Source organism: Pholis gunnellus (genome assembly GCF_910591455.1).
Source record: "Pholis gunnellus genome assembly, chromosome: 14".
Taxonomy (NCBI): domain Eukaryota; kingdom Metazoa; phylum Chordata; class Actinopteri; order Perciformes; family Pholidae; genus Pholis; species Pholis gunnellus.
The window spans coordinates 20,309,951-20,336,155 of NC_136541.1; the positions used below are offsets into that span (position 1 = coordinate 20,309,951).

Sequence of the window (26,205 nt, forward strand, 5' to 3'; positions counted from 1 at the left end):
GGTTCAGATTCAATTTTTTTTTATCTAGCTTTGTTTTTTTAACACTCAATGGCTGAAAGAGGAGGAGAAACGGACTTGGTAAGTGAACTGCTTTTGTTTTTTTACATCTGCAGTAGCGTTACTACTCTGTGAAGTTGTCAACATTAACGTGCAGCTCAGCATTAATGTGCAGTGTAATTGGTCAGAGTGCCTAAGAGGAACTAACAGTGCCTAACAGAGCCCAAGGGGAACTAACAGTGCCTAACAGTGCATACGAGTTCCTTAGAGGAACTAAGAGTGCCTAACAGTGCCTAACAGAGCCCAAGAGGAACTAACAGTGCCTAACAGTGCCCAAGGGGAACTAACAGTGCCTAACAGTGCATACGAGTTCCTAAGAGGAACTAAGAGTGCCTAACAGTGCCTAACAGAGCCCAAGAGGAACTAACAGTGCCTAACAGTGCCCAAGGGGAACTAACAGTGCCTAACAGTGCATACGAGTTCCTAAGAGGAATTAAGAGTGCCTAACAGTGCCTAACAGAGCCCAAGAGGAACTAACAGTGCCTAACAGTGCCCAAGGGGAACTAACAGTGCCTAACAGTGCATACGAGTTCCTAAGAGGAACTAAGAGTGCCTACCAGTGCCTAACAGAGCCCAAGAGGAACTAACAGTGCCTAACAGTGCCCAAGGGGAACTAACAGTGCCTAACAGTGCATACGAGTTCCTAAGAGGAACTAAGAGTGCCTAACAGTGCCTAACAGAGCCCAAGAGGAACTAACAGTGCCTAACAGTGCCCAAGGGGAACTAACAGTGCCTAACAGTGCATACGAGTTCCTAAGAGGAACTAAGAGTGCCTAACAGTGCCTAACAGAGCCCAAGAGGAACTAACAGTGCCTAACAGTGCCCAAGGGGAACTAACAGTGCCTAACAGTGCATACGAGTTCCTAAGAGGAATTAAGAGTGCCTAACAGTGCCTAACAGAGCCCAAGAGGAACTAACAGTGCCTAACAGTGCCCAAGGGGAACTAACAGTGCCTAACAGTGCATACGAGTTCCTAAGAGGAACTAAGAGTGCCTACCAGTGCCTAACAGAGCCCAAGAGGAACTAACAGTGCCTAACAGTGCCCAAGGGGAACTAACAGTGCCTAACAGTGCATACAAGTGCCTAAGAGGAACTAAGATTGCTTAACAGTGCCTAACAGAGCCTAAGAGGAACTAACATTAACTAACAGATATTATTATGACTTTTTTTAACATAAGATTCAGGCATTTAATTGAAGTTTTGTGACATACTATGCCTGTTAATGCCTTTTTTAAATTGAATATACAGTATTTTAGTTATATTTTATAGTACTATATTATCACTTTTTCAGACACTATACTGTGACTTTTATAGACTTAATATATTATCACTTTTTTAAATCCATTTTTCGACATCCTATACCATGGCATTTTAATGAAGTTTTTTTGACATACTAGACTAGTTATAGTATAGTAATATAAGTCATCAGATGCCCCCATGCTTGGTCTTTTCTGCTTGGAATGTTCTGTACCCTGGCAATCATATTTTCAAATGCAGCTGTCTCTGTCATGAGTTTGAGCCGTTCTGTGAAGAAGGGCATATGTGGGCTCTTCCAGTTTCTCAGAATGAGTCTTGCTGCCACATTAAAACCAGTTAATGACAGCCCGAGCTCTGTTTTGGTAAGGCCTGGTGGCATTATCGATTTGTCTCAGAGTAAACATAATTTTGGGGATTCTGGTAAAGGCTGTTTCAGCCACCCTTCTAGCTTCTTCAGGACCACCTTCCAAAATGGCATCACTCCTACATATTTATTTTTAATTTTTCACTTTCATATATATTTAGATATTTGAGGTCTCATATCTTTCGGTTTCAAATAGTTTTGTTTATTTATATATATATATATATATATAGTCTGTTTATAAGAGGTGGACATCGTCATTGTGACATCACGGAATGTTGACTTTGATATTGTAAATTACATCATCAGTGACATAACGGAATGTTGTCTTGGATATCATTAATGACATCATCAGTGACATCACGGAATGTTGCCTTTGATATCATAAATGACAGTGGCTTCACAGAGCATCTACCCATTTTTAGGGTATTGGTTTTTGACAACGCCACCCACACTCAGACCCACCATTCGCAGACAAAGAGGACCTCCACGCCCCTGGGTGGACTAGGCAAGTATGTCAGCATTAACGTGCAGCTCAGCATTAACGAGATTGGTCAGTGGGCTACATTTTTATCGTTTTGCTTGGTTCAGATTCAATTTTTTTTTACCTAGCTTTGTTTTTTTAACACTCAATGGCTGAAAGAGGAGGAGAAACGGACTTGGTAAGTGAACTGCTTTTGTTTTTTTACATCTGCAGTAGCGTTACTACTCTGTGAAGTTGTCAACATTAATGTGCAGCTCAGCATTAATGTGCAGTGTAATTGGTCAGAGTGCCTAAGAGGAACTAACAGTGCCTAACAGAGCCCAAGGGGAACTAACAGTGCCTAACAGTGCATACGAGTTCCTTAGAGGAACTAAGAGTGCCTAACAGTGCCTAACAGAGCCCAAGAGGAACTAACAGTGCCTAACAGTGCCCAAGGGGAACTAACAGTGCCTAACAGTGCATACGAGTTCCTAAGAGGAACTAAGAGTGCCTAACAGTGCCTAACAGAGCCCAAGAGGAACTAACAGTGCCTAACAGTGCCCAAGGGGAACTAACAGTGCCTAACAGTGCATACGAGTTCCTAAGAGGAACTAAGAGTGCCTAACAGTGCCTAACAGAGCCCAAGAGGAACTAACAGTGCCTAACAGTGCCCAAGGGGAACTAACAGTGCCTAACAGTGCATACGAGTTCCTAAGAGGAACTAAGAGTGCCTAACAGTGCCTAACAGAGCCCAAGAGGAACTAACAGTGCCTAACAGTGCCCAAGGGGAACTAACAGTGCCTAACAGTGCATACGAGTTCCTAAGAGGAACTAAGAGTGCCTAACAGTGCCTAACAGAGCCCAAGAGGAACTAACAGTGCCTAACAGTGCCCAAGGGGAACTAACAGTGCCTAACAGTGCATACAAGTGCCTAAGAGGAACTAAGATTGCCTAACAGTGCCTAACAGAGCCTAAGAGGAACTAACATTAACTAACAGATATTATTATGACTTTTTTTAACATAAGATTCAGGCATTTAATTGAAGTTTTGTGACATACTATGCCTGTTAATGCCTTTTTTAAATTGAATATACAGTATTTTAGTTATATTTTATAGTACTATATTATCACTTTTTCAGACACTATACTGTGACTTTTATAGACTTAATATATTATCACTTTTTTAAATCCATTTTTCGACATCCTATACCATGGCATTTTAATGAAGTTTTTTTGACATACTAGACTAGTTATAGTATAGTAATATAAGTCATCAGATGCCCCCATGCTTGGTCTTTTCTGCTTGGAATGTTCTGTACCCTGGCAATCATATTTTCAAATGCAGCTGTCTCTGTCATGAGTTTGAGCCGTTCTGTGAAGAAGGGCATATGTGGGCTCTTCCAGTTTCTCAGAATGAGTCTTGCTGCCACATTAAAACCAGTTAATGACAGCCCGAGCTCTGTTTTGGTAAGGCCTGGTGGCATTATCGATTTGTCTCAGAGTAAACATAATTTTGGGGATTCTGGTAAAGGCTGTTTCAGCCACCCTTCTAGCTTCTTCAGGACCACCTTCCAAAATGGCATCACTCCTACATATTTATTTTTAATTTTTCACTTTCATATATATTTAGATATTTGAGGTCTCATATCTTTCGGTTTCAAATAGTTTTGTTTATTTATATATATATATATAGTCTGTTTATAAGAGGTGGACATCGTCATTGTGACATCACGGAATGTTGACTTTGATATTGTAAATTACATCATCAGTGACATAACGGAATGTTGTCTTGGATATCATTAATGACATCATCAGTGACATCACGGAATGTTGCCTTTGATATCATAAATGACAGTGGCTTCACAGAGCATCTACCCATTTTTAGGGTATTGGTTTTTGACAACGCCACCCACACTCAGACCCACCATTCGCAGACAAAGAGGACCTCCACGCCCCTGGGTGGACTAGGCAAGTATGTCAGCATTAACGTGCAGCTCAGCATTAACGAGATTGGTCAGTGGGCTACATTTTTATCGTTTTGCTTGGTTCAGATTCAATTTTTTTTTACCTAGCTTTGTTTTTTTAACACTCAATGGCTGAAAGAGGAAGAGAAACGGACTTGGTAAGTGAACTGCTTTTGTTTTTTTACATCTGCAGTAGCGTTACTACTCTGTGAAGTTGTCAACATTAACGTGCAGCTCAGCATTAATGTGCAGTGTAATTGGTCAGAGTGCCTAAGAGGAACTAACAGTGCCTAACAGAGCCCAAGGGGAACTAACAGTGCCTAACAGTGCATACGAGTTCCTTAGAGGAACTAAGAGTGCCTACCAGTGCCTAACAGAGCCCAAGAGGAACTAACAGTGCCTAACAGTGCCCAAGGGGAACTAACAGTGCCTAACAGTGCATACGAGTTCCTAAGAGGAACTAAGAGTGCCTAACAGTGCCTAACAGAGCCCAAGAGGAACTAACAGTGCCTAACAGTGCCCAAGGGGAACTAACAGTGCCTAACAGTGCATACGAGTTCCTAAGAGGAACTAAGAGTGCCTAACAGTGCCTAACAGAGCCCAAGAGGAACTAACAGTGCCTAACAGTGCCCAAGGGGAACTAACAGTGCCTAACAGTGCATACGAGTTCCTAAGAGGAACTAAGAGTGCCTAACAGTGCCTAACAGAGCCCAAGAGGAACTAACAGTGCCTAACAGTGCCCAAGGGGAACTAACAGTGCCTAACAGTGCATACGAGTTCCTAAGAGGAACTAAGAGTGCCTAACAGTGCCTAACAGAGCCCAAGAGGAACTAACAGTGCCTAACAGTGCCCAAGGGGAACTAACAGTGCCTAACAGTGCATACAAGTGCCTAAGAGGAACTAAGATTGCTTAACAGTGCCTAACAGAGCCAAAGAGGAACTAACATTAACTAACAGATATTATTATGACTTTTTTTAACATAAGATTCAGGCATTTAATTTAAGTTTTGTGACATACTATGCCTGTTAATGCCTTTTTTAAATTGAATATACAGTATTTTAGTTATATTTTATAGTACTATATTATCACTTTTTCAGACACTATACTGTGACTTTTATAGACTTAATATATTATCACTTTTTTAAATCCATTTTTCGACATCCTATACCATGGCATTTTAATGAAGTTTTTTTGACATACTAGACTAGTTATAGTATAGTAATATAAGTCATCAGATGCCCCCATGCTTGGTCTTTTCTGCTTGGAATGTTCTGTACCCTGGCAATCATATTTTCAAATGCAGCTGTCTCTGTCATGAGTTTGAGCCGTTCTGTGAAGAAGGGCATATGTGGGCTCTTCCAGTTTCTCAGAATGAGTCTTGCTGCCACATTAAAACCAGTTAATGACAGCCCGAGCTCTGTTTTGGTAAGGCCTGGTGGCATTATCGATTTGTCTCAGAGTAAACATAATTTTGGGGATTCTGGTAAAGGCTGTTTCAGCCACCCTTCTAGCTTCTTCAGGACCACCTTCCAAAATGGCATCACTCCTACATATTTATTTTTAATTTTTCACTTTCATATATATTTAGATATTTGAGGTCTCATATCTTTCGGTTTCAAATAGTTTTGTTTATTTATATATATATATATATATAGTCTGTTTATAAGAGGTGGACATCGTCATTGTGACATCACGGAATGTTGACTTTGATATTGTAAATTACATCATCAGTGACATAACGGAATGTTGTCTTGGATATCATTAATGACATCATCAGTGACATCACGGAATGTTGCCTTTGATATCATAAATGACAGTGGCTTCACAGAGCATCTACCCATTTTTAGGGTATTGGTTTTTGACAACGCCACCCACACTCAGACCCACCATTCGCAGACAAAGAGGACCTCCACGCCCCTGGGTGGACTAGGCAAGTATGTCAGCATTAACGTGCAGCTCAGCATTAACGAGATTGGTCAGTGGGCTACATTTTTATCGTTTTGCTTGGTTCAGATTCAATTTTTTTTTACCTAGCTTTGTTTTTTTAACACTCAATGGCTGAAAGAGGAGGAGAAACGGACTTGGTAAGTGAACTGCTTTTGTTTTTTTACATCTGCAGTAGCGTTACTACTCTGTGAAGTTGTCAACATTAACGTGCAGCTCAGCATTAATGTGCAGTGTAATTGGTCAGAGTGCCTAAGAGGAACTAACAGTGCCTAACAGAGCCCAAGGGGAACTAACAGTGCCTAACAGTGCATACGAGTTCCTTAGAGGAACTAAGAGTGCCTAACAGTGCCTAACAGAGCCCAAGAGGAACTAACAGTGCCTAACAGTGCCTAAGAGGAACTAACAGTGCCTAACAGTGCATACGAGTTCCTAAGAGGAACTAAGAGTGCCTAACAGTGCCTAACAGAGCCCAAGAGGAACTAACAGTGCCTAACAGTGCCCAAGGGGAACTAACAGTGCCTAACAGTGCATACGAGTTCCTAAGAGGAACTAAGAGTGCCTAACAGTGCCTAACAGAGCCCAAGAGGAACTAACAGTGCCTAACAGTGCCCAAGGGGAACTAACAGTGCCTAACAGTGCATACGAGTTCCTAAGAGGAACTAAGAGTGCCTAACAGTGCCTAACAGAGCCCAAGAGGAACTAACAGTGCCTAACAGTGCCCAAGGGGAACTAACAGTGCCTAACAGTGCATACGAGTTCCTAAGAGGAACTAAGAGTGCCTAACAGTGCCTAACAGAGCCCAAGAGGAACTAACAGTGCCTAACAGTGCCCAAGGGGAACTAACAGTGCCTAACAGTGCATACAAGTGCCTAAGAGGAACTAAGATTGCCTAACAGTGCCTAACAGAGCCTAAGAGGAACTAACATTAACTAACAGATATTATTATGACTTTTTTTAACATAAGATTCAGGCATTTAATTTAAGTTTTGTGACATACTATGCCTGTTAATGCCTTTTTTAAATTGAATATACAGTATTTTAGTTATATTTTATAGTACTATATTATCACTTTTTCAGACACTATACTGTGACTTTTATAGACTTAATATATTATCACTTTTTTAAATCCATTTTTCGACATCCTATACCATGGCATTTTAATGAAGTTTTTTTGACATACTAGACTAGTTATAGTATAGTAATATAAGTCATCAGATGCCCCCATGCTTGGTCTTTTCTGCTTGGAATGTTCTGTACCCTGGCAATCATATTTTCAAATGCAGCTGTCTCTGTCATGAGTTTGAGCCGTTCTGTGAAGAAGGGCATATGTGGGCTCTTCCAGTTTCTCAGAATGAGTCTTGCTGCCACATTAAAACCAGTTAATGACAGCCCGAGCTCTGTTTTGGTAAGGCCTGGTGGCATTATCGATTTGTCTCAGAGTAAACATAATTTTGGGGATTCTGGTAAAGGCTGTTTCAGCCACCCTTCTAGCTTCTTCAGGACCACCTTCCAAAATGGCATCACTCCTACATATTTATTTTTAATTTTTCACTTTCATATATATTTAGATATTTGAGGTCTCATATCTTTCGGTTTCAAATAGTTTTGTTTATTTATATATATATATATATAGTCTGTTTATAAGAGGTGGACATCGTCATTGTGACATCACGGAATGTTGACTTTGATATTGTAAATTACATCATCAGTGACATAACGGAATGTTGTCTTGGATATCATTAATGACATCATCAGTGACATCACGGAATGTTGCCTTTGATATCATAAATGACAGTGGCTTCACAGAGCATCTACCCATTTTTAGGGTATTGGTTTTTGACAACGCCACCCACACTCAGACCCACCATTCGCAGACAAAGAGGACCTCCACGCCCCTGGGTGGACTAGGCAAGTATGTCAGCATTAACGTGCAGCTCAGCATTAACGAGATTGGTCAGTGGGCTACATTTTTATCGTTTTGCTTGGTTCAGATTCAATTTTTTTTTACCTAGCTTTGTTTTTTTAACACTCAATGGCTGAAAGAGGAGGAGAAACGGACTTGGTAAGTGAACTGCTTTTGTTTTTTTACATCTGCAGTAGCGTTACTACTCTGTGAAGTTGTCAACATTAACGTGCAGCTCAGCATTAATGTGCAGTGTAATTGGTCAGAGTGCCTAAGAGGAACTAACAGTGCCTAACAGAGCCCAAGGGGAACTAACAGTGCCTAACAGTGCATACGAGTTCCTTAGAGGAACTAAGAGTGCCTAACAGTGCCTAACAGAGCCCAAGAGGAACTAACAGTGCCTAATAGTGCCCAAGGGGAACTAACAGTGCCTAACAGTGCATACGAGTTCCTAAGAGGAACTAAGAGTGCCTAACAGTGCCTAACAGAGCCCAAGAGGAACTAACAGTGCCTAACAGTGCCCAAGGGGAACTAACAGTGCCGAACAGTGCATACGAGTTCCTAAGAGGAACTAAGAGTGCCTAACAGTGCCAAACAGAGCCCAAGAGGAACTAACAGTGCCTAACAGTGCCCAAGGGGAACTAACAGTGCCTAACAGTGCATACGAGTTCCTAAGAGGAACTAAGAGTGCCTAACAGTGCCTAACAGAGCCCAAGAGGAACTAACAGTGCCTAACAGTGCCCAAGGGGAACTAACAGTGCCTAACAGTGCATACGAGTTCCTAAGAGGAACTAAGAGTGCCTAACAGTGCCTAACAGAGCCCAAGAGGAACTAACAGTGCCTAACAGTGCCCAAGGGGAACTAACAGTGCCTAACAGTGCATACGAGTTCCTAAGAGGAACTAAGAGTGCCTAACAGTGCCTAACAGAGCCCAAGAGGAACTAACAGTGCCTAACAGTGCCCAAGGGGAACTAACAGTGCCTAACAGTGCATACAAGTGCCTAAGAGGAACTAAGATTGCCTAACAGTGCCTAACAGAGCCTAAGAGGAACTAACATTAACTAACAGATATTATTATGACTTTTTTTAACATAAGATTCAGGCATTTAATTGAAGTTTTGTGACATACTATGCCTGTTAATGCCTTTTTTAAATTGAATATACAGTATTTTAGTTATATTTTATAGTACTATATTATCACTTTTTCAGACACTATACTGTGACTTTTATAGACTTAATATATTATCACTTTTTTAAATCCATTTTTCGACATCCTATACCATGGCATTTTAATGAAGTTTTTTTGACATACTAGACTAGTTATAGTATAGTAATATAAGTCATCAGATGCCCCCATGCTTGGTCTTTTCTGCTTGGAATGTTCTGTACCCTGGCAATCATATTTTCAAATGCAGCTGTCTCTGTCATGAGTTTGAGCCGTTCTGTGAAGAAGGGCATATGTGGGCTCTTCCAGTTTCTCAGAATGAGTCTTGCTGCCACATTAAAACCAGTTAATGACAGCCCGAGCTCTGTTTTGGTAAGGCCTGGTGGCATTATCGATTTGTCTCAGAGTAAACATAATTTTGGGGATTCTGGTAAAGGCTGTTTCAGCCACCCTTCTAGCTTCTTCAGGACCACCTTCCAAAATGGCATCACTCCTACATATTTATTTTTAATTTTTCACTTTCATATATATTTAGATATTTGAGGTCTCATATCTTTCGGTTTCAAATAGTTTTGTTTATTTATATATATATATATAGTCTGTTTATAAGAGGTGGACATCGTCATTGTGACATCACGGAATGTTGACTTTGATATTGTAAATTACATCATCAGTGACATAACGGAATGTTGTCTTGGATATCATTAATGACATCATCAGTGACATCACGGAATGTTGCCTTTGATATCATAAATGACAGTGGCTTCACAGAGCATCTACCCATTTTTAGGGTATTGGTTTTTGACAACGCCACCCACACTCAGACCCACCATTCGCAGACAAAGAGGACCTCCACGCCCCTGGGTGGACTAGGCAAGTATGTCAGCATTAACGTGCAGCTCAGCATTAACGAGATTGGTCAGTGGGCTACATTTTTATCGTTTTGCTTGGTTCAGATTCAATTTTTTTTTACCTAGCTTTGTTTTTTTAACACTCAATGGCTGAAAGAGGAGGAGAAACGGACTTGGTAAGTGAACTGCTTTTGGTTTTTTACATCTGCAGTAGCGTTACTACTCTGTGAAGTTGTCAACATTAACGTGCAGCTCAGCATTAATGTGCAGTGTAATTGGTCAGAGTGCCTAAGAGGAACTAACAGTGCCTAACAGAGCCCAAGGGGAACTAACAGTGCCTAACAGTGCATACGAGTTCCTTAGAGGAACTAAGAGTGCCTAACAGTGCCTAACAGAGCCCAAGAGGAACTAACAGTGCCTAATAGTGCCCAAGGGGAACTAACAGTGCCAAACAGTGCATACGAGTTCCTAAGAGGAACTAAGAGTGCCTAACAGTGCCTAACAGAGCCCAAGAGGAACTAACAGTGCCTAACAGTGCCCAAGGGGAACTAACAGTGCCTAACAGTGCATACGAGTTCCTAAGAGGAACTAAGAGTGCCTAACAGTGCCTAACAGAGCCCAAGAGGAACTAACAGTGCCTAACAGTGCCCAAGGGGAACTAACAGTGCCTAACAGTGCATACGAGTTCCTAAGAGGAACTAAGAGTGCCTAACAGTGCCTAACAGAGCCCAAGAGGAACTAACAGTGCCTAACAGTGCCCAAGGGGAACTAACAGTGCCTAACAGTGCATACGAGTTCCTAAGAGGAACTAAGAGTGCCTAACAGTGCCTAACAGAGCCCAAGAGGAACTAACAGTGCCTAACAGTGCCCAAGGGGAACTAACAGTGCCTAACAGTGCATACGAGTTCCTAAGAGGAACTAAGAGTGCCTAACAGTGCCTAACAGAGCCCAAGAGGAACTAACAGTGCCTAACAGTGCCCAAGGGGAACTAACAGTGCCTAACAGTGCATACAAGTGCCTAAGAGGAACTAAGATTGCCTAACAGTGCCTAACAGAGCCTAAGAGGAACTAACATTAACTAACAGATATTATTATGACTTTTTTTAACATAAGATTCAGGCATTTAATTTAAGTTTTGTGACATACTATGCCTGTTAATGCCTTTTTTAAATTGAATATACAGTATTTTAGTTATATTTTATAGTACTATATTATCACTTTTTCAGACACTATACTGTGACTTTTATAGACTTAATATATTATCACTTTTTTAAATCCATTTTTCGACATCCTATACCATGGCATTTTAATGAAGTTTTTTTGACATACTAGACTAGTTATAGTATAGTAATATAAGTCATCAGATGCCCCCATGCTTGGTCTTTTCTGCTTGGAATGTTCTGTACCCTGGCAATCATATTTTCAAATGCAGCTGTCTCTGTCATGAGTTTGAGCCGTTCTGTGAAGAAGGGCATATGTGGGCTCTTCCAGTTTCTCAGAATGAGTCTTGCTGCCACATTAAAACCAGTTAATGACAGCCCGAGCTCTGTTTTGGTAAGGCCTGGTGGCATTATCGATTTGTCTCAGAGTAAACATAATTTTGGGGATTCTGGTAAAGGCTGTTTCAGCCACCCTTCTAGCTTCTTCAGGACCACCTTCCAAAATGGCATCACTCCTACATATTTATTTTTAATTTTTCACATTCATATATATTTAGATATTTGAGGTCTCATATCTTTCGGTTTCAAATAGTTTTGTTTATTTATATATATATATATAGTCTGTTTATAAGAGGTGGACATCGTCATTGTGACATCACGGAATGTTGACTTTGATATTGTAAATTACATCATCAGTGACATAACGGAATGTTGTCTTGGATATCATTAATGACATCATCAGTGACATCACGGAATGTTGCCTTTGATATCATAAATGACAGTGGCTTCACAGAGCATCTACCCATTTTTAGGGTATTGGTTTTTGACAACGCCACCCACACTCAGACCCACCATTCGCAGACAAAGAGGACCTCCACGCCCCTGGGTGGACTAGGCAAGTATGTCAGCATTAACGTGCAGCTCAGCATTAACGAGATTGGTCAGTGGGCTACATTTTTATCGTTTTGCTTGGTTCAGATTCAATTTTTTTTTACCTAGCTTTGTTTTTTTAACACTCAATGGCTAAAAGAGGAGGAGAAACGGACTTGGTAAGTGAACTGCTTTTGTTTTTTTACATCTGCAGTAGCGTTACTACTCTGTGAAGTTGTCAACATTAACGTGCAGCTCAGCATTAATGTGCAGTGTAATTGGTCAGAGTGCCTAAGAGGAACTAACAGTGCCTAACAGAGCCCAAGGGGAACTAACAGTGCCTAACAGTGCATACGAGTTCCTTAGAGGAACTAAGAGTGCCTAACAGTGCCTAACAGAGCCCAAGAGGAACTAACAGTGCCTAATAGTGCCCAAGGGGAACTAACAGTGCCTAACAGTGCATACGAGTTCCTAAGAGGAACTAAGAGTGCCTAACAGTGCCTAACAGAGCCCAAGAGGAACTAACAGTGCCTAACAGTGCCCAAGGGGAACTAACAGTGCCTAACAGTGCATACGAGTTCCTAAGAGGAACTAAGAGTGCCTAACAGTGCCTAACAGAGCCCAAGAGGAACTAACAGTGCCTAACAGTGCCCAAGGGGAACTAACAGTGCCTAACAGTGCATACGAGTTCCTAAGAGGAACTAAGAGTGCCTAACAGTTTCTAACAGAGCCCAAGAGGAACTAACAGTGCCTAACAGTGCCCAAGGGGAACTAACAGTGCCTAACAGTGCATACGAGTTCCTAAGAGGAACTAAGAGTGCCTAACAGTGCCTAACAGAGCCCAAGAGGAACTAACAGTGCCTAACAGTGCCCAAGGGGAACTAACAGTGCCTAACAGTGCATACGAGTTCCTAAGAGGAACTAAGAGTGCCTAACAGTGCCTAACAGAGCCCAAGAGGAACTAACAGTGCCTAACAGTGCCCAAGGGGAACTAACAGTGCCTAACAGTGCATACGAGTTCCTAAGAGGAACTAAGAGTGCCTAACAGTGCCTAACAGAGCCCAAGAGGAACTAACAGTGCCTAACAGTGCCCAAGGGGAACTAACAGTGCCTAACAGTGCATACGAGTTCCTAAGAGGAACTAAGAGTGCCTAACAGTGCCTAACAGAGCCCAAGAGGAACTAACAGTGCCTAACAGAGCCCAAGAGGAACTAACAGTGCCTAACAGTGCCCAAGGGGAACTAACAGTGCCTAACAGTGCATACGAGTTCCTAAGAGGAACTAAGAGTGCCTAACAGTGCCTAACAGAGCCCAAGAGGAACTAACAGTGCCTAACAGTGCCCAAGGGGAACTAACAGTGCCTAACAGTGCATACGAGTTCCTAAGAGGAACTAAGAGTGCCTAACAGTGCCTAACAGAGCCCAAGAGGAACTAACAGTGCCTAACAGTGCCCAAGGGGAACTAACAGTGCCTAACAGTGCATACAAGTGCCTAAGAGGAACTAAGATTGCTTAACAGTGCCTAACAGAGCCTAAGAGGAACTAACATTAACTAACAGATATTATTATGACTTTTTTTAACATAAGATTCAGGCATTTAATTGAAGTTTTGTGACATACTATGCCTGTTAATGCCTTTTTTAAATTGAATATACAGTATTTTAGTTATATTTTATAGTACTATATTATCACTTTTTCAGACACTATACTGTGACTTTTATAGACTTAATATATTATCACTTTTTTAAATCCATTTTTCGACATCCTATACCATGGCCTTTAATGAAGTTTTTTTGACATACTAGACTAGTTATAGTATAGTAATATAAGTCATCAGATGCCCCCATGCTTGGTCTTTTCTGCTTGGAATGTTCTGTACCCTGGCAATCATATTTTCAAATGCAGCTGTCTCTGTCATGAGTTTGAGCCGTTCTGTGAAGAAGGGCATATGTGGGCTCTTCCAGTTTCTCAGAATGAGTCTTGCTGCCACATTAAAACCAGTTAATGACAGCCCGAGCTCTGTTTTGGTAAGGCCTGGTGGCATTATCGATTTGTCTCAGAGTAAACATAATTTTGGGGATTCTGGTAAAGGCTGTTTCAGCCACCCTTCTAGCTTCTTCAGGACCACCTTCCAAAATGGCATCACTCCTACATATTTATTTTTAATTTTTCACTTTCATATATATTTAGATATTTGAGGTCTCATATCTTTCGGTTTCAAATAGTTTTGTTTATTTATATATATATATATATATAGTCTGTTTATAAGAGGTGGACATCGTCATTGTGACATCACGGAATGTTGACTTTGATATTGTAAATTACATCATCAGTGACATAACAGAATGTTGTCTTGGATATCATTAATGACATCATCAGTGACATCACGGAATGTTGCCTTTGATATCATAAATGACAGTGGCTTCACAGAGCATCTACCCATTTTTAGGGTATTGGTTTTTGACAACGCCACCCACACTCAGACCCACCATTCGCAGACAAAGAGGACCTCCACGCCCCTGGGTGGACTAGGCAAGTATGTCAGCATTAACGTGCAGCTCAGCATTAACGAGATTGGTCAGTGGGCTACATTTTTATCGTTTTGCTTGGTTCAGATTCAATTTTTTTTTACCTAGCTTTGTTTTTTTAACACTCAATGGCTGAAAGAGGAGGAGAAACGGACTTGGTAAGTGAACTGCTTTTGTTTTTTTACATCTGCAGTAGCGTTACTACTCTGTGAAGTTGTCAACATTAACGTGCAGCTCAGCATTAATGTGCAGTGTAATTGGTCAGAGTGCCTAAGAGGAACTAACAGTGCCTAACAGAGCCCAAGGGGAACTAACAGTGCCTAACAGTGCATACGAGTTCCTTAGAGGAACTAAGAGTGCCTAACAGTGCCTAACAGAGCCCAAGAGGAACTAACAGTGTCTAACAGTGCCCAAGGGGAACTAACAGTGCCTAACAGTGCATACGAGTTCCTAAGAGGAACTAAGAGTGCCTAACAGTGCCTAACAGAGCCCAAGAGGAACTAACAGTGCCTAACAGTGCCCAAGGGGAACTAACAGTGCCTAACAGTGCATACGAGTTCCTAAGAGGAACTAAGAGTGCCTAACAGTGCCTAACAGAGCCCAAGAGGAACTAACAGTGCCTAACAGTGCCCAAGGGGAACTAACAGTGCCTAACAGTGCATACGAGTTCCTAAGAGGAACTAAGAGTGCCTAACAGTGCCTAACAGAGCCCAAGAGGAACTAACAGTGCCTAACAGTGCCCAAGGGGATTTAACAGTGCCTAACAGTGCATACGAGTTCCTAAGAGGAACTAAGAGTGCCTAACAGTGCCTAACAGAGCCCAAGAGGAACTAACAGTGCCTAACAGAGCCCAAGGGAAACTAACAGTGCCTAACAGTGCATACAAGTGCCTAAGAGGAACTAAGATTGCCTAACAGTGCCTAACAGAGCCTAATAGTGTCTGACAGTGCCTAACAGTGCCCAAGAGGAACTAACAGTGCCTAACAGAGCCTAAGAGGATCTAACAGTGCCTAACAGTGCATACGAGTACTTAAGAGGAACTAAGATTGCCTAACAGTGCCTAACAGTTCCCAAGGGGAACTAACAGTGCCTAACAGTGCATACGAGTTCCTAAAAGGAACTAACAGTGCCTAACAGAGCCCAAGAGGAACTAACAGTGCCTAACAGTGCCCAAGGGGAACTAACAGTGCCTAACAGTGCATACAAGTTCCTAAGAGGAACTAAGAGTGCCTAACAGTGCCTAACAGAGCCCAAGAGGAACTAACAGTGCCTAACAGTGCCCAAGGGGAACTAAGAGTGCCTAACAGTGCCTAACAGAGCCCAAGAGGAACTAACAGTGCCTAACAGAGCCTAAGGGGAACTAACAGTGCCTAACAGTGCTTACAAGTGCCTAAGAGGAACTAAGAGTGCCTAACAGTGCCTAACAGAGCCCAAGAGGAACTAACAGTGCCTAACAGTGCCCAAGGGGAACTAACAGTGCCTAACAGTGCATACAAGTTCCTAAGAGGAACTAAGAGTGCCTAACAGTGCCTAACAGAGCCCAAGAGGAACTAACAGTGCCTAACAGTGCCCAAGGGGAACTAACAGTGCCTAACAGTGCATACGAGTTCCTAAGAGGAACTAAGAGTGCCTAACAGTGCCTAACAGAGCCCAAGAGGAACTAACAGTGCCTATTAGAGCCTAAGGGGAACTAACAGTGCCTAACAGTGCATACAAGTGCCTAAGAGGAACTAAGAGTTCCTAACAGTGCCTAACAGAGCCCAAGGGGAACTAACAGTGCCTACAAGTGCCTAAGAGGAACTAAGATTGCCTAACAGAGCCTAAGAGGAACTAACATTAACTAACAGATATTATTATGACTTTTTTTAACATAAGATTCAGGCATTTAATTGAAGTTTTGTGACATACTATGCCTGTTAATGCCTTTTTTAAATTGAATATACAGTATTTTAGTTATATTTTATAGTACTATATTATCACTTTTTCAGACACTATACTGTGACTTTTATAGACTTAATATATTATCACTTTTTTAAATCCATTTTTCGACATCCTATACCATGGCATTTTAATGAAGTTTTTTTGACATACTAGACTAGTTATAGTATAGTAACATAAGTCATCAGATGCCCCCATGCTTGGTCTTTTCTGCTTGGAATGTTCTGTACCCTGGCAATCATATTTTCAAATGCAGCTGTCTCTGTCATGAGTTTGAGCTGTTCTGTGAACAAGGGCAATCTTCTTGACAATGCTAAACCCTGAATGGAACTGTTTGTTCTATGTCTGCAAACTAACTTCTGCAAAAATAGGGGCAAGCATTTCTATATCCTATTACAGTAATACCTTGTGTTTCAAGATTCAGTATCTTTGAGTTTAGACTTCATGACCTTTTTAATGTCAGTTAAGATGAAGATAAGATCATGTTCATCATTACAAAATCCAAAAGACAGCAATTCTTACCTATTAGAACATGAGTATAGGCAAAAGAACTGCAAAAACAAGTAGCGGCATCACAGAGTCTATGATTATATATAAAACTTGTTCAAAACCATTCGAGACATGAATCTTAACAACACAATTGAAGACATTCAGGAATAGACCTGAATGTTAATTCTATAATCTATAATCGAAAATATTGGATAGAACCACTAGCAGGGTTTCTCAGGCAAACAAGGTTTGACATTTGCAGAGAGAACCTGTGAACTGACCCCATTAGAAGAAGTTATTGAACATTCCTAATGTCTTATTTTGAGAAGATTTACAGGGCAGAAGGATGTGCTGACTGAGTCTGTGATTGGGTAGCTGACTGCAACATCCCGTCATTTCTGAGTGCTGTGATCTGACACTAACTTCACTCTCAGAGAAAGTAAAAAGTCACACGTTTCCAATCAAATGAACATCTCCTAGACTGCCGCTTTTACCGTTTTAACCACAGTGATCCCACGGTAAAAGACAGGCGTTTTCTTGGAACTGGATTAAACTGGAGCAGACATTATTGGAAATAAAAACAGGACATACCTTTGGGAATTCCCAGATGACCCTGTCTCTGCTGATGGGTGGTGGGAAGGGAATCATCCCATTCCTGTTACCCTGCATTACAACCTGTGAGGAAATGTGGAACAGAAGTTAGCCTTATTACATAAGGCTAATTACATAAGGCTTATTACATAAGGCTAACTTCTGCCTTTAATAATAATTAACTCTAATTCCGAGCACTCCGTCAATGTGTGAGTGAATTTTTACTCAGGGTCAAATGTTCTCTGAACCAGGTTAAAGCATCAGGTCCCAAATTGTGATTCTTATTTAGCTTCATGCATTACATAACATCTACATACTGCATGTACAATGTGTGCGGCAGCAGAACAACAAAGGTGTTCATTAGTGACAACATCCATATTAAACCTTTCACTGTGTGTTACAGACTGGGACGTTAAAAGCACTACTATTCAGGCTGTTTAACAAGATGCTAGTGCTGCTGCTGCATCGTGAAATGATCCACTATAAGGCCGGAAGTAAGGGGACTTTGCCTTGAAAATAAAAGCCCACTGACAAAATTCGCGTTATTATTTAGTAAATATTTACTCACTCTATAAGTGCATTCTTTATTACAAATTATGTTTTGCTTTGTATTGATTTTCTGTGTTTTATATGTCCTTCCCCTGCCCCCAAAACTGCCAACGGTTTTAATTTGAATGTCCTGAACGGAAGTCACATTTCGTTTCGGCTCACTGTGACGACAGCCAGATCCCACAACCAACTCGAACGAACGGCAGCTGTTGTCTCACAGGCGGCGGCTTTTCTCTTCTCTAGATAGCACTACGTCACACCGGGGTTCAAACTACGGAGACGGGGAATGGCTTTTACTCACCACAGATGAAATATCGCTCCGTTTGTCCTCCATTTCTTTGACGGTGCCGTTTGCAGTCGCCAGCCTGGACGCTGTTTGATGAGGGGCTCGTTTCCGTGACAACCGTAGTGTAGCGCCTGTGTCACGTGATAATTGGACCTCTATGGCATGTGGTGGCATGTGGTTGCATGTGGGGGCCATTACAGGGGCCCGAAGATTTGGTTTGTTTTCACTGTACGTCCATACCATTCAAAGTAACCCATTCGCTACAAGGCAATAATTACATGATAACATGTAATGCACAAAATATGATGACTGAGCCATATCTGGTACAGCTGTAAACATGCCAACCTGTGTTAGTAATACAATATACTACTGGATACACAAGCACGGTATTAGGTCCTAAAGCATCATTTTTGGCATCCTGAAGAAGATTTCAAGCGCCTATTTATTCATGTGTGGATCAAATCCTGTGCAGCGACACACACACACACACACACACACACACACACACACACACTATGTATATAGAACAGCCCGTTTTGGCGATTTTGTAAGAAATACAAACTAAATGCATTAAACAACACCTCTTATCACTGCATCAAATGTTAAATCGGTGTAATTATTACACCGCTAATGCATTAACTGTTGAATTGGAAAACGTGGAGGTGATTTATCTCATTTTTATACTGTAAGGACATTTTAATCTGCAAATAACCCAAAGATGTTTGTGAAGCTTTATAAAGCAACTTAGTGCAGTGTTTTTAATTGAATCCGCTTCTTTAAAGAATGTTGTAGAAATGTTCTGAAAAAAGAAACGATAAGGAAGATCACTTTATGACATGATTTAAAACGTAGCAAATATACATAAAACAAGTTGATCAACTGTACAATATTTCCATCTGAAATGTATTGTAGTGGAATAATAAAGTAGCATTAAATGGAAATACTTAGTAACCTATACTCCAGAATTGTACTGAAGTGCAGGGCTTGAGTAAATGTAGTTGCATTGCACCATAACTTGTGGTTACCACATTTACTCTCTCAAAGTCCTTCCCAGCTTTAGTTAACTTTATTCCCAATCATTTTGCACATGGAGAAAAAAAGTCGTCAGCTCCTCTGCTCCAAAGTTTAATACACAGTCATATGTGAGAATAGAGGTAGACTAATTGCACCATCTTGTGGTGGAACAGTCTAGATAATGTACAATTGAAAAATCCCAGTTAAATGATTGTTGTAGAATATTTCTATGTTAATCGGGAAAAGAGAGTGTTATTCGCAAATCAAAATAATACAAGTCTTCAAATCATTCAAAGTTGTCTCGTTCCATTTCATTTCTCTTGCAAGAGGGAAAATACCCAACACAGCTCTTCACACCGTCTGTGTTGGAAGCATTCTTCAATATACGTTCAAATCTTCACACTCTTTATCCTAAAACAAAACACAGTCTCTGCCTTGAGATAAATCAGAGATGTCTTACGCTGGCTTCTCAGTCTTCCATTTTCCCATGATCTCATTGCCAGATACATTCACATGAACCGAAACATCTCCATGTTAGGAAGAACCCACAGTGTGAATCCCTTTCTCACCTTCCTGTGTCTGTCTTTATGGCCCTCTAAAGTAAACAGTAACACTTAGTACCCGGTCTGGTCGTCAACCATGTTTAGACAAATCTATGTTTCTAACTCTGTTATTCTAAGCCATACAGTGTTTATAAACATTTCATACTACTATATATTTTTTTTGCCATTATATGATCCAGTTAAAAAAATACTCCATTCAATTTACATTTCTTTCTTCTCTTTAATTTAATAATTTGTCAAAAAACATAATCACTACTATTATGTATTTATGTGTGCGTTCCAAATTTCAAATAATTTCCAAATATCTTATAATCACAACTTGTATCAAAACAGATGTGTAGTTTTGAAAGGTGCAGTGGAAGTCAACAAAGTCCTTTTGACTTGATTCCTGGGGTTGTGCAGCAGTTTTTATAAACATTTTTTTTAAACTTTGCAATAGCTTTACTTGAAATGAGCGTGTCAGATGCTTTCATTGCGTTCGGGCCCTCCAGCGATACCTGGAGGAGGACGTGACTGGGAAGACAGGATTTTGGCGCACATTTCGTCGCCCGTCCCGACCTCCACCTCGACCTAGAGAAGTGAGAGTGGTAAGAAAGTGGATGGACGGAAGCAACACCAACTGCCACTGTTCAATTTGAAATGTGTAGCTATCCACGTAATCATTATGTATATACATTTGAGGAAGGTCACTGTGGAAATGGCTAATAGGATACCAAAATGTAAAACTGGCAACTGGATAGTTATATCCCCAATTGTGTCTACTCTGCCGTCATTAGTCCATAACACTGAGCCTGGTATCACACCTAATCATATTAGACAACATCATATTACAGTGACGATGGAGATGACTGTGAAGATAAAGCTTATTCCCTAATCTCTCTCTCCACCCTTTTCCAAACTCGTGTTCCCCTTCCTCCTGTCCATCCTCTATATGTGGACACGCTACTCAGTGAAAGCCTCGATTGACAGAAGAAAACAAATAGAAACAACTGGCAAAGGTTGAATAAAAGAACAAGCTGTAAGAAACCGAGAGACACCGTTTCTCACTCAAAGACGCAAAGGTAAGAATTTCTGGCTGTTTTAGTGACATACAATGCAGATATACCATGTCTATGTCTAATCGTCTTCTGAGTTGTTTAGTTTCTCCACACTGAAATGCAAGTGTTTATACACAAATTCAAATTGTATTAAATGTGCATTTAGCAAGCAGCACACGATAGTGTTACAGCCATTTGAATATGCTTACATAGGCATTGCTTTAGTCAAAGCCAGTAGCGGGCCGTGCATTTTATACCTGGGCCTTCACTGCTGTCCTGCAGCTGAAACACAGCTACGGTTATTATTTGGTTCGTGTAAAAATGAAGCCAACACCTGTAGATACACTAACTGCAGAGAATACGCCGAGACTGTGTCTCCTCTCTGCTCTGACTGCAGCTGGGACTGCTGCGTGAGGCTGCTGTGAGAGTTACCGCGGCAGAGAGGCTCACGGCAGCACCCGCTGCTCGTTCACGGCAGTAACTGCAGAACGTACGAGCTTTAACGTCAGAGTCAAAATACCACAAAAGTCTCCAACAACACCAGAACAAGTCACTAGATTTGCCAAGTTGCCAGATTTAGCAAGAGTGTCGCAAAGTTGCCAACACTGGCACCGACTAAATATGTCCCCAGAGCAACATTGGATGTAACAATAGTTCCTATCACATATTAAACCAAACAGAAATCCATCTTCATAAAAACAAGTTGTACAAATAATAATATATAAACAAACATATTAAAGCTACTGCAGATGTAAAAACAAACACATTTAACTTACCAAAGCTGCTGTTCACTATTTAAAGACAAAGTCCATCCTCCTTTATTTGTTAATAAAGAGTTTAATCTCACGGTTGTTCAGTACATCCGTGCATTTTAGTTCCAGTAAGAAGTCCTTCTGGATTAATGGACGCCAGTGAAGACAGTCGAGCCTCCCCAGTTGTATTTCTTGAATACGTTTTAATGCGTTTTGAGGGCTGAAAATGTCCGCTCGACAGAGACAGCAGATATTGGGATTGTCACCGCCCAACATGTCACGCTAGCCCACTGACCAATCACGTATGGCTAGGCCAGCTAGAAGGCTCTGGCACGTCAAAGAATACGCCCAACATGTCAAACTAAAGATCTGATTGGTTGAAGACTATGACAATCAACAATATCGTCTCCATTCACTTAAACTGCACATGGATTCACTGGTGAGTCTGCAGGCCTGGGGCCTCTCTTCTACCTAGAGACACAGAGGTGAAATCTGATTGGATAAAAGCTCTACTTAAAACAAGTTGCACTGGAAGCAGAGCAACTGAGGAACACAGTAGCTGTGCAATGAGAAAATAAGATAATGGTAAAAAGAAATATTAAATTATAAAATAGCTATAACTTTGGAGCTTGCCCAACCAGTCTACATGTGCTTTGTGGACTTGGGTCCCTCGGGGTTCTTGTGGGGGGTGCTGCGGCAGTATGGGTTGCCGGACTCGTTACAACGGGCGATCCGGTCTCTGTACGACTGCAGTAGGAGCTGTGTCCGCATTCTCGATAATAAGTCAGACACGTTCCCGGTGGGTGTTGGCCTCCGCCAGGGCTGCCATTTGTCACCGGTCCTCTTCGTGACTTTCATGGACAGGATATCTAGGCACAGCCAGGGGGTGGAGAACGTCAGGTTCGGGGGTCTCGGGATCGCCTCTCTGCTGTTTGCAGATGATGTGGTCCTGTTGGCCTCCTTGGATCGTGACCTCCAGCATTCACTGGGGCGGTTTGCAGCCAAGTGTGAAGCGGCGGGGATGAGAGTTAGCACCTCCAAATCTGAGGCCATGGTGCTCTGCCGGAAACTGGTGAATTGCTCCCTCCAGGTGGGGACGGAGTGCCTACCTCAAGCGAAGGTGTTCAAGTATCTCGGGGTCTTGTTCACGAGTGAGGGTAAGATGGAGCGGGAGAACTCTCGGTCATGACCGAAAGGACAAGGTCACGGGTACAAGCGGCCAAAATGAGTTTCCTCCGTAGGGTGGCCGGGCTCAGCCTTAGAGATAGGGTAAGGAGCTCGGACATCAGGAGGGAACTTGGAGTCGAGCCGCTAATCCTTTGCGTCAAAAGGAGTCAGCTGAGGTGGTTCGGGCATCTAATTAGGATGCCTCCTGGACGCCTCCCACTGGAGGTTTTCCGGGCACGTCCAACTGGGAGGAGACCCCGGGGAAGACCCAGAACACGCTGGAGGGATTATATCTCCCAGCAGGTCTGGGAATGCCTCGGGATCCCCCAGTATGAGCTGGAACATGTTGCGGGCGAGAGGGAAGGCTGGGTCAGCCTGCTTGGCCTGCTGCCACCACGACCCGACACCGGATAAGCAGAGGAAAATGGATGGATATAACTTTGTGATTCTGTCTAGGCCAGCAGAGAATGCCTTGCTATCCTTTATAGATTATTAAGTAATATTCTTTCCTTTTTTTCTCAAAAAATGTAGTCTGTCAACAGAGATTCATCTTACATTTTTAGGATCGCAACAATAGAATAATACTTTATTTGGGTTACAAAAAGGTGAACAGAATGACGGGTTTAGCTAGCAGATAATCTCATATCACACACACACGCCATGGTGTCCTAGGCATGTGTACACGTCAGACTCCCGGTAATCTCAACGTAATCGACGATTAAACGATTAGTAAACCTCAGCCCGGCTCACAGTAAGTGGTTGTGATAACAGTGTGTCCAACATTTACACATGAATGTGTCAAAGTGTTGGATACATGCTGTTGTGTTCACACGAAGACAGCATTTTTTTCACCCCAATAACAATGTGTAATCCTTGGTGTATTTTGCTGTCTGAATTAGTTCTTAGTCCAGCTCAACTTTTATTTTGCAGAGTTATACCAGGGACACATACATGATCCATAAATCATATCGATGCAGTTGAGCAAGAACAATGGATCAATGTACAGTCAGGTTATGCAGTTTGTGTGTTCTCTGTATTGCAGACTGCTAGCAGGATGTCTGGCTCTACCCAGGAAGAGGAGGAGTTGCCTGCCAACCACACAGGTCAGAGGCACAAGTCAGGAAGATGCAGTGGACATAAATTGCTTAAATTACTCTGCATAGTGTAGCTCTGGGAAATCATCAGATGTACAAATCTGACTCAAAACCAATGAATTCTGTCTCTATAAAAAGTATTACTGAGGCATCACCCGACGTGCACTTAATGGTGCGGCTAATTTCAATGCAGTTTCAACCGTACGTTGTATTTAAGTATGTATTCATGAAGTCATGTCTTCGTAACTGCAGGTCCAAAAGGTGTAATTAATGACTGGAGAAGGTTTAAGTTGGACAGCGTGGATCAGACTGTCCCCCAAAGCAAGAGAAAGCTGCTCAGACAAATGTCCAGTCCACGGGAGGACGACAAGGAGAGACTCAACAGAAAGGTGGACAGAAAGACTCACCGAACCTTACACACAGGAAAACACGCCATCGACAAGTTTTAGAGTTAATCTGAGGATGACAAGCGACTCGGCCACAATTGCACAGATATTTGCCAACAAAAACAAAAAGATATTTACAGAGGAACAGAATCAAAATCTGGGACATTCACGCACTTACAGGAAGATAGACACAATGAAACAAAAACATACAAAACACACAACAACAATCTACTGTATGTCGTGTTGGACATAAACGTCTGCCAAGAGAATACATTGAAAGTTAACAAAAAAGCGAAGCAGTAACATGTTTTTCCTCTACCTCCAGATGAGCGTTCAGGAGTACGAAATGATCCAAGAAGAGGACGAACGCTGCCTGAAACGCTACAGAAAACATTGCATGCAGGAAATGCACGAGCGCCTGAGCTTCGGCCCCACGTTTGAAGAAGTGTACGAGCTTGAAACCGGAGACGCCTTCCTGGAAATCATAGAGAAGGAACATCGGCTGACCCTAGTGGTAGTCCACATCTACCAGCACGGTGTCAAAGGTTTCTTTGTTTAAGTCTTAGCTCATTGACTCACAATACCACTCCTGTACAGAATAGTCTCATTGCTTCAACCCAAACTCCAGAAATGTCCAGTGAGATGGTTGACTACAGTGCTGTCGGCTAATCGTTGTGCTTGTTTCCATTTGTCCTGTCAGGCTGTGAACAGCTGAACTCCTGTCTGGACTGTCTGGCTTCAGAGTACTCCAGCATTAAATTCTGTCGTATTGATGCCGTGGCAACAGGCGCTACTGAGCGCTTCTCGCCTGAGGTTAGTAAACCAACAGCAAAGAAAATGATGACGGTAATATTAGTAACAGTGGCGGGCTGTGTATTTCATACCTAGGCCTTCAGTGCTGTCCTACTACAGTTGAACCACCTCCTAATAACCTCATTATGACGCTACGGGTTATCATTTTTTGTGTAAAAGCCGTATATTCACATAACACAGCAAGATTTGAAGAGTGTAATCTTCACAGTGTTATCATTGTAAACTAAGTAATGCTGGAATGGAAAGCTTTGCAGATATAGACAGCAAGAACTAATTAACTGACTTTCAGTTTCACTTAGAGGCTGTAAAGACAAAATAATAAATTGTTGATTCAGCATTTGTAATGGTATAACTGAAACCGGACTAGCATTGAATTAAACACCGTGCTATGTGATGAGATGCTGAGTACTGACTATATTAACTCACTGTCCCTATTAACTGAACTCAGAGACAGCCTGCAGCTACTTTTATGTTCCTGTTCATCTCCTTCCAGGTTCTTCCTGCTCTGCTGGTCTACAAAGCTGGTGAGTTACTGGGTAATTTCCTGACTGTTACCAAACACTTCAATGAAGACTTCTTTGCGACGGACGTGGAGGGGTTTCTCAACGAATATGGCCTGCTACCCGAGAAGAAGTTCACAGCATGTGCTGATGATGAGGACGAGGGGGGGGACGTGGAATAGTGAGAGGGGAAGGAGAAATTATGATCGTTGAGAGAAGGGGGAGAAATGGTTTACATGTGGAGGAGAGTGGATGAAGGCAGAAGGAGAGGAAACAGGAAGAGGCGGTATAAGAGTTAAGAAAGTCTTTACATTGCATGTGCAGATAAACACACAATAGTAAACATTCACCAGCACACACAGGATGCTGAGTGTACATAGAAGCAGTTAGGTGCAAACCATTTGGTGTGAGGAAGTCTGCAGAAATACTGCTTTGCAGTCATATCACAGCTCTCCAATAAAAGCTGATATCACCAAAGTGCTGTCTGTGTCTGTCTGTGA

At 41.8% G+C, this 26,205-nt stretch overlaps 2 protein-coding genes across 2 annotated transcripts in view; one reads left to right on the forward strand and one right to left on the reverse strand.

The window, feature by feature from the left end:
- Positions 1-17,625, reverse strand: part of rab36 (RAB36, member RAS oncogene family) — a 30,119-nt gene extending 12,494 nt beyond the window's left edge. Inside the window, exon 1 of the mRNA XM_079173464.1 lies at positions 17,545-17,625. Coding sequence (XP_079029590.1) covers positions 17,545-17,622 — 78 coding nt within the window. The 5' untranslated portion in view covers positions 17,623-17,625. The remainder of the gene's footprint in view (positions 1-17,544) is intronic.
- Positions 17,626-23,966: 6,341 nt separating this feature from the next.
- Positions 23,967-25,887, forward strand: LOC306705666 (phosducin-like; the record flags this gene model as incomplete). Its single annotated transcript, XM_079172481.1, has 5 exons — positions 23,967-24,015; positions 24,259-24,395; positions 24,718-24,937; positions 25,093-25,205; positions 25,699-25,887. The coding sequence occupies 5 exons, from the start codon at positions 23,967-23,969 to the stop codon at positions 25,885-25,887; spliced, it is 708 nt and encodes a 235-aa protein (XP_079028607.1).
- Positions 25,888-26,205: the final 318 nt, after the last annotated feature.